Here is an 11,590-nt window from a genome sequence, read left to right as displayed (position 1 = left end):
TTCCTGGCCTCCTCCCTGTGGCTGCACAGCTCAGCGTTCTGAGGGACTCGCTGGGTTCAAGCTAGGCAGTTCCTGGCACTGTTTGGAAAGGTGGTTAAGGCCCAAGATCATCTTCCTAAGTACACAGCTAAAGGGAGCGGACGCCAGGGCAATGGGGAGACAGCCGGAGCTTCCCTGGTATGACGATAGCTCCCCTGACGCAGCCAGGCAGGGGAGTCCCTGCAAAGCCTGGTCTTCCTGGCACCCTAAGGGTCTAATCCCAGCCCCCCTGACTGCTTTGGGTCAGCACTGCTGTGAGCCATATAGAAATAGTGGAGGACATTCCTCGCTCAGCAGCGTTCAGTGGGAGCAGAAAGCTGTTGGTTGCATTATTTCCCTCACTCTCCATGGCATCCCACGCTGCCAGAGGGACTGCGTAGCTCAGTGCTGGCTGGCCGAATGGGAGTGGGAGAGAAAGCAGCCCTGAGGTTTGTGTTCCCAGACCCGAGTGCGGCGTGGCCGATGGAGCCCAAGTCATAATGATTCTTGCAAACCAAGCAACTTCCCTGTGGAAATCATTTTACTAGAAAAAGCAGCAAAATAAATAGTGCACGGTTCTGCCCCAACCCCTCCGCAGCCATCGCCTACTGTGTCTTGCACTCCCCGTCCCCATCGTTAGCTGCCTTGATCTTCTTCAGCTCCTTCTGCAGCTCTTCTTCCGCAGCCAGGATCTCCTGGGGCTTCCGGTACTGCAGGGAAGAGACATGGCCGCTCAGTGCTCCCATTCAGACCGGCACTGCATGGCTAGCCCCTTCAAGCAGCTTAGTTAAGCTGAGACTGTGAGAGAAGCATCTTCATTAGCAGCTTCCCTGCCTGGCAGCATGGATCCAGGGGGACAGCAATGTGAAAGTGCCTCTTTTGCCGCCTGTCTGTACCCAACTGGTGCCTGCTGGAGCAAGGGGGCAGCACCCTGGCTAGGGACCATTGGCCCTGATTTGGGATGGGTTTTATCGTTCAGGCAGAAGGTGACAGGTTGACCTCGAGAACCCTGCATCTCCCCCTTATCCCCAAAGTGGGTACCGCCCCGGCCATGGGGAAGGAACTTCCTCGTGCACCGCAATGAGCAGCGAAGCAGGAGGGAGCCCTCGGAAGCGGCAGTCTGGAAAGTTTCAGTGTAAGCTGAATTCTTGACCGAGGTTTGTAATAGATTTTGTGTTGGTGCTGGAGGGCAGGGAGCTGGAGACCCCTGCCCAGGGCCAGCATCTCCCTGGGAGCTCCCTTGTCAACTACAGCCTAAGGAGCCGGATGCAGGGATCAGTGGGGAAATGCCCTATCCTGTGGCAGGCAGGTCAGACAAGAGCTACAGGATGGTCCAGGTGGCCTAGTTCTTCTGGAGCAGCAGAGGGCCCTGAACACTGCCTTGAGTTCACTCTTGACCAGGATCCTTTCCCAGCAGACTTTGCTGGTCGTTGGCCTTCTCAGTTTGGGACAGACAAGGAGCTGCAGCTCTAAGGGGACCATTTGGCCTCTGATGGCTGCAGGCAGCCACTCCCTCCCCGCCAGCTGGTGAGTACCTTTAGCTCCTATTCCGTTTGCCCACAGATGTCTCATTGCAGAGCTGGAACATCCTCCCATGCCCAAAGCACTGGGTGACCCTGTGTGTGAGACAGCGTGAGACCAGCCCCGCACCTGGCAGTAACACTGATGGGCCTCCCAGGAAAAAAGTGAGCTGGGAAGGGGCGTGTTCCAAGCCTTGGGGGCAGCATTGGAGAAGGCCCTTCGGTAACACCTTGTGCTCTTCAGACTGAGCTTCTCTAGGCAGAGAACATGTCCCTGCGCCCAAGGGCTGCCTAGCCATGGGCGGACTGTCAGCACACTCACTGACTCTCAAAGATACCGTACGAGCATCCGTGATTCTGCCACGCAGACCCCCCTGTCGGGCAGGTGAGCTCTGGCACTGGATCCCCTGTGACCACGGGCAAATCTCTTCTCTCGGCCTCCCTTTCCTTAGCTGTGAAACGGAGGATGTAAAGCTCAGGGCCGAGTATTCCCACACGGGCTGGAATCTCACCGTGATAATCAGGGTGGCATTGGCATAAGTGAAGCTCAGGGCAGCCGCGTCCAGGGGAAGCTGGAATCTGTCCAGGTCAGGAATGGGGAACTTCTTGTAATACCTGCACACAAGCACAAGGGAGGGGAGAGACTAAAATTCTGTCCTGCACAAAGTGCACACCAGTGAGGTGACGTCTGCTCCAACGCCCCTCAGCCAGAGCCCTCCCTGCACCTCCCTCGGGCCAAAGCCTTCAGAAGTGGCCACTGATCTGTGGTGAGGAGCCGCGCTGCAGGGGCTCAGCACTTCTGCAAATCAGACCCCAGCTGTCTGCTGTGGGGAACCCAGAAATGGAGGGATGTGAACTGAACGGACGCTCTTGAAAAGGCTCAGGAGGGGGCCCAGGCCAGACTCACTCAAGCTGCTTTTGCAAGTCCACGGTTTTGTAGCAAGAGGCGAGCTGCTACCACAGCTGCATCCTTTGAGCCAAGCGTGTCCCAGAAACTGACTTCTCCAGATCCGGCCTGAGCTGCCGAGCAGATGGAGAACGAGGGGCCGAGGCAGGCAGGGCCTTGGGCTTCCCACTGTCTCAGCGCAAGGGCTCCGAGATGGAGTTCTGCCTCCTTGGCTATCACCGGGGCATGGCCTGGCAAGGTGCACGTAGTACAGTGCATCTGCTCGGCGCAGAGGGGACAGCAGTGCTCCCAAGGGAAGGGAGGCACCCAACGCTCCTCAAGTGCAGCATTACTAGCTGGTCCATACGTCCCTTGGCGTGTCTGCTGCTCTCTCCAGGCTCAGGGAGGGGCTTGCTTCAGGACCTGTACTCATAGCCATAGAAATCCGAATGAAAAGCTCCTTGGGTCCCAACTAGCCCATCACCTGGGGCTCAGTGCAGGCTTTTGCCTTCCAACAGTCAAGTATTTGGTCACATCTAGATTTAAATGTCCCCATGGCTGGAGCTCTCATCCCCTGGGGAACTAGTCAGGTGTCAGCTCTGGTGGCTCAGGAGGGTCTCCTTACTCCTGAACCTCAAAATCACCCCTTTATTCACCCGATCTCATCCCGCCTAGTTCTCCCCTTGGCTCATCCTAAATCATTCCTCTCTTCTTGAAATAGTGGTCACAGCATCTCCACTGCTTGGCCGTCTCTTCTTTATGGGAGCCATAAACGTTCAGTTGTTTGAATCAAACTGTCCAGTCCCCCAATTGTTTCTGTTGTTTGTCTCGGAACTGCCCGTACTTTGTCAAGCTCTCTGGTGACGTGGTGCTGCTCTCGGGACACAGGATTCCAGGGGTGATCGCGCTGGCCCCCTACAAAAAGGGACTATCGGCAGCCTGCTTCTTGACACTTCTCTGTGCAGTCCCCCTCATGCTGCCATTGCTGCTACACTGCATTCCGGCTGAGGGCGTCTGGGCCAGCAAGGGGGTGGAGAAAGGGGCAGCAGCCGGCTCTGTTCTCCACTCTCGGCTGGGCAGCCAGAACCAAGAACAGCTTCACAGAGTAGCCTGGGGAGCTTTATGCTGCGTGCAGGAGCAGAGACTTCTCCGGGGGGGGAGGAGGTAGGTGCACATGGCCCATTAAGACACTACTAAGTCCTCGTAGCCTCACTTTCCTGCCTGAGGTAAGGCAGAGAGCGCCCCATGGGTGACAGGATGGATCACCTGATGGTCGCCTGCTCTGTTCATTCCCTCTGAAGCACCTGGCATTGGCCACTGTTGGAAGATGGAGGATACTGGGCTAGACGGATCTTTGGTCTGGCCCAGTATGGCCGGGAACTCCACTCTGGTGGATCCCGCTGCTGGGGCTTTAACCACAAGCCTCCCGTTGCGGCCTGTTGGCTGACGCTGAACCATCCTCTCTCTCTGGGTGCTGACACCCTCCATGGAGATGGTTCCATCCCCCCTCCAGCCCTTGTTGAGGTTTCAGGCTTTCGTCCTCCATCAAGGCCTGCAGCCCCATTGGTCTGTGAAACTGACATGTTTCTGGCCCCAAGGTGCCCCGAACTGACCGGAAAAGGGTTTATTTCCTACTGTCAGAGCATGAGGGATTCACCTCCATTAAGCTGGCTTTGCATGAAGCCCGGCGTCTCTCTACCTCTGCCCCAAGTGCAGCTAGTTTATTTTCCAAGTCCTGGTGAAAACAGATACAAAGGGCAAATGACTCTCCCGCACAGGAGGAATGCAAGCGGTTTGTTACCGCAGGGCTCAAACCATTCTGTGTTGTCGCGGCTGTCGGTGTTTGGGAAAGGTGGCAGACATGGATAATAAGGGAAGTGTCAAAGGTTAAACAGCAGAGATTAGATGAACACAAAGCCATGGTAAGGAAGTGTTACCGCTTAGACAAAAACTGCAGTACACAGAAAAACCCACTGTTTGAAAGGGCTTGGGAGCCATCAATGGAAACACCAGCCTTCTGCTGCCCCAGGACTAAGGAGCAGGGGAGAAGAATGGCTTTGACTGGCCTCAAACTCAAATCTGTGACAAGATCAAAGGAAACCAGATCTGCCTGGCCATCCCCCTCCTCCTTGTAACATTACCGCTACCTCTGGCTTCAAGAATTGAACCGGGTTTGGTGGGCGGGCGGAGGCGGCTTTGCGGTTTTGTTTTCAGAATTTACTTTAATGGATTTATTTTACAGCAAGAGGTTTTAGGCAAATCCCACTTGAGCAGCCTTCCCCGTGGCCAGAGGGAATGGGAGTGACTGGGCAGAAGCTACCAGCACCCTTTGCGTTGGGTGTGTGGCTCTTGCTCAGAGGCCAGCAAATGGATTTGTTAGCCCTGCTCGAGTGACTGGGATTCTCTGCCCTTGGCTCTCACCTTGTGGCAGAGGTTGGAACTGCACTCTCAGGCCACTCCTTGACTAGATGCTGGCAGAGGCTGGATGTTGCTTCAGTGAATTCATTGCTAGTCTTGTTTGAAATGGGTTTACTTGAAAAGAGAATTCTATTTACAAAAACCTTTACTGCAATGTAGTAATGCAGGACTTAGAGCCAGAGAGCCCAGACATTCAGCAGGGACTGCTCCCCAATCAGAACCTCTCCCCTTTGAACTGCTGTTCCCCTGTATGAGGAGTTAACTGAAGTGTCAAGTGCTGTGGGAACTCTTGGGCGGTTAATTTCTCTCCTGTGATGGTGCATTAACCACCTGTGGATTCATTTCCTTTGCCACTGTCTGCTTATTACTAGTCAAGCAGGGTCTGGATCCAGGATCCAGAAGAATTCATCTATCTAAGGCATTGTGCCCAACGCACCTGTCATCTGTAGGGGGCTTGATGCGTCTCAAGGAAGTCAATGATGGAGCTCCCACTGGCTACGGAGGATAGAGTCAGGCACCAGGGGCCTAGGACCAAGTGATCTATCCAAATTGTCCACAAGGGACATTAGCCTGCTCCATAGCTTGCTTCAGCTGCTGCTACTTCCAGAACTACTTCTCCTAGCTCCTCCCCGCACACGCTTGCCGTAGAGTCAGCAGGAAACAAATGAAAACTAATTTAAAAACCAAAGCACAAAACGGACAGCTGTAAAACTCTTGGCTGATCCCACTCTGGTTGGCTTGTGCTCACAGGGCAGCATGGTCAGTGTAGTTGACGTCCTTTAAGGAGAGCAATTTTCAGATCCTTATAACTTTATTTCCACAGCAAGGTTCCTCAGACATGGCCAAGGTACTTGTCATTGAGGTAACATGGCAGTTTGAAACTAAGCCCTTTCTGAGTGACCTGAAGTTCCAGCTGCAGGCGAACAACTTTCAGCTCCCTCCTTAACATGCTGCCACAATAACCCGCACACCAAACACAAATAACAATCCAGGCGCTGCCCCAGGGCTGTACTTGATCTGTATGGGCTTGGGGTGTGATTCTGATTTCTCGCTAGCTTTACAGCTGCGTAACCATACTGGCTTGAGTAGAGTCTCTCCTGCCTCTCCCTGCTGTGGGAGGAGAAGTCACCCTTTGAGAACATGTGCTGCCTGGAGCATCGCACGTTGTCTTTCCTAGTACATTGTCCTCCACAGGCTTGTGACCCTCCCAGAGCCAGAGGACCACTGAGTGCCACCAACACCAGGGAGTACTAACAGTGTTCAGCCTCTTGCGAAGTCAGGCCTTGTGACTGTCCAGTAGAACCTCCGAGTTACGAAACACCTTGGGAATGGAGGTTGTTCATAACTCGGAAACGTTCGGAACTCTGAGCAAAAGGTTCTGGTTCTTTCCAGAGTTTACAACTGAGCATTGACTTCATACAGCTTTGAAACTTCACTAAGCAGGGAAAAAATGCTGCTTTTTTTTTTTAGCAGTTTGTTTAACACAGTACTGCACTGGATTTGCCTTTTTCTTGTCTCTGCTGCTGCCTGGTTCCGTATGTCCGGTTCCAGGTGAGGGGTGTGACTGACTGGTCAGTTCGTAACGCTGGTGTTCTACTGTACAGCACCAGACACGCTGCCAGTGCTCAGCCAAGGCCTGAGCCAGAGCCCACTGCAGCGAAGGGAAGGACGCCCATTGATTTGAAGGGGAGCCGGCTCAAACCCTAGATAAGAGGTTGGACACGGCCAATTTCAGCTCCAAGGCTACTAGTTAAGTGACTGACAGGCGAGGCTCTGATGAAATCACTTCTAGGTCCTAGCAGCAGTCATCTACCGCTGCCCATTCAGTGAGGATCCTTCCCTCCAGCTTAATGAAATGGCCTGTCACTTCAGTACTCCTGTGCACAACCACTCACGCTATCCCAAGCATTTGTGAACATCCCTGTCCGCCCACCCCCTCTCTCCCCTTCCAGCTGGTGAACGAGTTTCAAGGTGAAAACGGGCAAATGTACACGCATGTGCAAACCTCTATGCATGGGCAGCAGAAATGTTGCCATTCTTGTCACTCAAACAGCTCTCCAGAGGCCAAAGGAAGGGTTGCCGCCTCTGCATAGAAACCCCTCTACAACCCAACACCTTGAGGGCGTGGGAGACAGTCACCTGAACCCTGCTCAGTGCTCCAAGCAGGTGGAACAAACCTGAGCAGCACGCTGTGGAGCCCAGGCAGAAATGATGAGCCTGGCTGTGTATGAGGCAGCTCATCAGTTTATCCCCAGAGACGTGGTTCTGTCTGAGTAACTGGCCGCTCTTCCCCCTCGCGTCCCAGTTGTGTGGATTCAGCCTACACCTCCCCAGGCTGAGAACCCCAAATGCTCAGCGCTTCCTTGGGAGCAAAGGCACCTCTGCCCCCATCCTACCGACATTATGGTTATTAAATGCAGAGGGGTGGCCATGTCCTGTTCCTAGTGCATCCCCCCGTGCCCCCCTCTCTGGGACTGCTGGGGGTACTTGGCAGAGGAGGGTTACTACCGCCACTTGTTCTCCTTTGCTTCGGAGCAGGCCTTGTTAAATGTCCCAAGTGGCGGATCGGAAGAGAAAGGAACAGTTATTTGGCAACAGCGCCACCTACAGCCAGTTACGAGGAGCTGGACTAGAAAGGCTTGGGTGCTAAGCAGGGCAATTCCAGAGTGGGTTTCTCCCCAGTAAACTCATTTCTCTCTGTCTACAGCGACAGTGTTGGGAGATGGACAGAACAAGGCAGCTGCCTCCAGCTCCTGCTAAGCAATCCCTGGAATGTCCCCCATTTGCAAGTAGGCCCTTTCGCACATGGAGGGAAAGAGAATTTCCTCCTCTCCCCATGACTGCAGGCCTGTGTCTGAACCCAGACGGTAACCGCTTTGGAGCAGAGCTGGTCTCATTCGGTGCACAAAGCACCAAGTCATTATACAGCAGGGAATTATATTTAACAAGCCAGGGGCTGCCGCAGGTATCAAGGGGTATGTCTACATGGAGGAGAGACACTTGCGCTAGCAGGCTAGAAACAGCAGCGTGGACACTGTGGCTCCAGAGGATACCTGGGCTAGCCACCCCTGCTCAGAGCCAGCGGCTCGGGTGGGCTTGAGGGCTCCAGCTGCTACATCCCCCCTGCTGCTGTTGGTGTGCTGGCTCAAGCCAAGATCATGTCTGTCTACCCGGGCTGGGGGCTCGCTCCCCATTGCTCTATGGACAGACCTAAGCTTCCCTTTATTCTGACAGCTCCTCCCTACCCATAGCAGATCCAGGCTGGCTTCGTCACTGGTTGCATTCTTTACTTCTAGATCAGAAAGTTGACTTGTTTGGGGGTAACTGAGGCACCTTTCTGCAGCTGGCTGCGTCCCCACCCCCAATCTGGGTAGTTCCAATGGCCCTTGAGTACAGTCTCCTCCTGTGGCTTCAGGTACCCTGACTTGATTAATTTGATTAGCGTCTCAATATCAAGTTACGGGGATGTATCCAGGAGAGGGAACCCCCCAGGTCAGGATAGGGCCAATTTTACATTGGTGATCTAGGAGAGGGAGCAAGCCCCAGGTTACTGACAGCTGAAGAGGCTACTGAACTGGGGAGAGTTGCGAGCAGCAGGGAGCTGGCTGGGAGGGGTCCTGGATCTGCCCCAGCTCCAGATTCTAGCTCATGGTCACTAGAGGGTTCGTTACAGTACAGAGAGGGTAGAGGAAGCCCTTCCTCAGGCAGCAGGATTGGTCAGTGGTACTTGCAGTGTCTCCATGAAGGGGAGGGGGAGCTGTGCTGGGGGAGGACTGGCCACATCCATTAGAGATGCACTCTGCAGTTTGCTCCACCATATTGGGGCACAATAAGCATTACACTTTCAAAGGTATAATGCCCCTCCTCCCCATGCAGCTTGGCCTCAGAAGAGAGATCAGTGAACCCTCTGACCCTCTGGTTATACGTGAGGTGCATTAATTGAGGGTTGCCCCAGTCTAGGGAAGAGGAAAGGAGGACCCAGGCCTGAATACCAGAGGGTGCTGCAGGACAGGACTGAGGTGCAGCAAAAGAACAGTTTGGGGAGCTTAAGAGTTGACTAGTGGTGGGGATGAGGGGGTCTGCAAAGCCATGTGTATAAAGCAGTCAAGAAATTGCTCCGGCCCCCCCACTCTCCTCCAGAGGCTGGAGAGAACATCTCCCCTGTCTGATCACCTATTCCGCCTCTAGCTCTCTCCCACACCAACCAAAACAAGCCAGGACGTTTCGCTGAAGACAGTGCTGTGCTTACTGACTTCTTGTTGGTGGTACGGACAACACAGCAGCGCTGATCCTTCTCCACAGAGACGCTGTAGACCTCTTTGGGGTAGGGTAGGTTCCGGATCCGCCACTGGAAACTGGTCTGAGTGTCCCTCCTCATGAAGATGGGCTGCAGCAAACACAGACATGTCTGATGGGGCACAGCTAGGATGAGCTCCCGGGGTTACATGCGAAGGTTACTGACTGGGGCCAGGAGTGTCAGACAGGTACTCCAGTCTGAATATGGAGCCTGTGATGAGGCACCCAGAGAGTTTCCTGCACTCTCTCCAACTGATCCCATGGCTGCACCTGCACTGCTGCTGATCAGGGTCCATGAGGGTAGGTTTCCTCTAGATCACTCTCCCACTGAGTAGGGGGGCCGGGGAGACTTATGCTGCCATTGGTACAAGGAAATCTGGCCTCAGGCTCTCCAGGAACTGCCCACTGCCTTTCCTCATGGGAAGGGCAACAGCAGCAGCGAGGGCAAAAATCCACAACTGCTGAAGTCTAGGTCTGGCTTTGCCACTAACTTGTGCTGCCCTGGGCATGTCTGCGGGCCTCTATTTCCTCAACTGTAGAATGGAGACAAGGACAGACCATCCCCCCACCCCTCCCGGGAGGCTTGACCCACCAGCATAAAGCACTGCATGTGTGTAATAGCTGCGACTGGAGCTGTCACCTTCTCAGTGCTTTACACTCACTGGCATTTCCAGATGCCCTTTCAAGCCGCTTCATGGAAGACAGACAGACTGAGGCAGCCAGCAGGGCAATAAAGGAGAGTCCTCCACTTAAGAAACCTTCAGGTCCCTTGGAAACAGCAAGGCCTTCCCTTTTCTCCCCAGTCCCCCACCTTCTGGATGCCGAAGACTTGAGTCCGAACCCAGCTGAGAAGTGTCCCGAGAGTTTGGAGTTCTACCCTGGCAGCCCTACAAATCCCCGGAGATAAGCCATAACCTCAGCCTCCTAGCCACGCACTGGTTGCAGTTCATGAAGCTGTGGGTCTAGTTACTGCTGTGAGCAGGACCACCTTACGTACACTGGAGCTGCTTTCCTTTATGAGCTCCGATTCCAGCGCCCCCCCTGGGTACATGGTCGGCTCTCCCACCTCAACCTGCCACTTGCCGCAGCTCCCCAGAGCATTCTTCTCTCGCCACTTTCTAGCTGTGGAGGAAAGAAGAAGGGTCACCCCTTTTCTTTAAGCTGCGCTTTGGTGAAAAATCCCAGCAAACACCTCAGCCAGAGCCTTGGCTACATCAGACAAGGGGGCTGATGGAGTCTCATTCCCATGACCAGCATAGTCCTTTCCCCCGAAGGGCAGATGACCGCCAGCTGCTCCCCATGCAGCTGAACTCAGCCTGTGGGGTCAGTGACTCAGGAGCTCTGCTTTGTGAGATGGTACTGAATCAATATTCTACGTTCACAACAGGTGCTGGAGAGGCTGACTTTGGAGGGAGACATAAAACCAAAAGCGGGACCACCTGAGGCGACTGAAGCCCTTGTGGCACTTTTCAACCAGGGTACGTGTTCCTGCCCTGCAGCCTCGGCCACTGCAAATGGCTGTGCCATTCTGCCATGCTGAATTCCGTATGGCAGCAGTGCTGCTGTTTGGGGGAGAGGTTCCCCACCGTGGCACGGACGTCAGAGCTGCCTGGGCCCAGCTCCGCTCTCATTCACAGACGGGCTGGCCCTGCTCAAGTCACTGGGCATCGCAGGCAGGTAACCCCTGGCAGAACTGATTCTGCAGCACGCCGGGGGAAAGGCTGCACCCTGGCCAACCGCCCGTCTCGCGACATATTCCTGCTGCACCAGGCTGGGGGGCGGGGGGGGGGTCATTAGTAAGGGCAACTCCGGGGCCAGCTCAGGGGCAGGGGCCAAGAGCTGAGGGGGGGAACCTCTCACTTACCCAGCAGCTGGCTGGTCTTCAGGTCGTACTCCTCAGCCATCTCCAGCCCATCCTCAAACAGGTAATGGACCTTCCTCTTCCCTACACACAACAGGGGCAAGGTGAGGCCAGACCCAGGGCCCCCTCCCCATCCCATGTGCCCTGGCCCCCCCCCGCCCCTTCCCCATCATCCCCCATGTGCCCTGGCCCCTGCCCCGCCCCCATCATCCCTGCCTGGCCCTCCCCCATGGGCCCTGGCCCCCACCCGTCCCCCATCATCTCTGCCCCTCCCCCCTGACCCCCGCCCCTTCCCCATCATCCCCCATGGGCCCTGGCCCCTGCCCCTCCCCCACCATCCCTGCCCGCCCCTCCCCCCACGCCCGGACCCCAGCGGCCTCGGCCTGCCGGGCGGGGCTGGCGATGGGCTCGGGGGGGCTGGGCCCCGCCCCGCGTGTCCGTGGCTCCAGGTCCCGCCCGGCCCGAGCCCCCCCCCCCCCGGTACCGTCTTGCAGCAGCGCGGTCTTGCGGGCCCCGCGCAGCCGCTCCAGCCAGCTCGGCCCCGCCATGGCGGCTAGGCCGCGTCCCCATGGCAACCGGCACGCTTCCGCC

The 11,590-nt window shown here is 55.6% G+C and overlaps 1 protein-coding gene across 4 annotated transcripts; it reads right to left on the bottom strand.

Annotated features, from left to right (window-relative positions):
• Positions 1-541: 541 nt before the first annotated feature.
• Positions 542-11,590, bottom strand: DPCD (deleted in primary ciliary dyskinesia homolog (mouse)). Of its 4 annotated transcripts, none has more exons than XR_007357569.2 (7): positions 11,484-11,590; positions 11,003-11,083; positions 10,136-10,260; positions 9,092-9,229; positions 4,082-4,159; positions 2,051-2,153; positions 542-728 (listed from the first exon to the last, which is right to left on the bottom strand). XR_007357569.2 is itself a non-coding variant. In XM_048857333.2 (6 exons), exons 1-6 carry the CDS (start codon positions 11,545-11,547, stop codon positions 624-626), a joined length of 612 nt encoding a protein of 203 aa, XP_048713290.1. In that variant the 5' UTR covers positions 11,548-11,590; the 3' UTR covers positions 542-623. The 4 variants fall into 4 exon arrangements, 2 of the variants coding, with proteins under 2 accessions (XP_048713290.1, XP_048713291.1); XR_007357570.2 differs by having other exon boundaries at positions 728-816; XM_048857333.2 differs by lacking the exon at positions 4,082-4,159 and having other exon boundaries at positions 9,096-9,229.

This window comes from Caretta caretta, chromosome 7 (genome assembly GCF_965140235.1).
Source record: "Caretta caretta isolate rCarCar2 chromosome 7, rCarCar1.hap1, whole genome shotgun sequence".
NCBI lineage: Eukaryota > Metazoa > Chordata > Testudines > Cheloniidae > Caretta > Caretta caretta.
The sequence above is the reverse complement of the archived record's forward strand: the minus strand, read 5'-3'. Positions and strand labels throughout refer to the sequence as shown.

Coding starts and splice junctions, on each gene's coding strand:
- DPCD (XM_048857333.2), bottom strand. CDS start 11,547: ATGGCGGGGCCGAGCTGGCTGGAGCGGCTGCGCGGGGCCCGCAAGACC. Junction 9,230..10,135: donor TAAAGGAAAGCAGCTCCAGT/GTACGTAAGGTG, acceptor TGTTTGCTGCAG/CCCATCTTCATGAGGAGGGA. Junction 2,154..9,095: donor GTCCGTACCACCAACAAGAA/GTCAGTAAGCAC, acceptor GCTTGTGTGCAG/GTATTACAAGAAGTTCCCCA.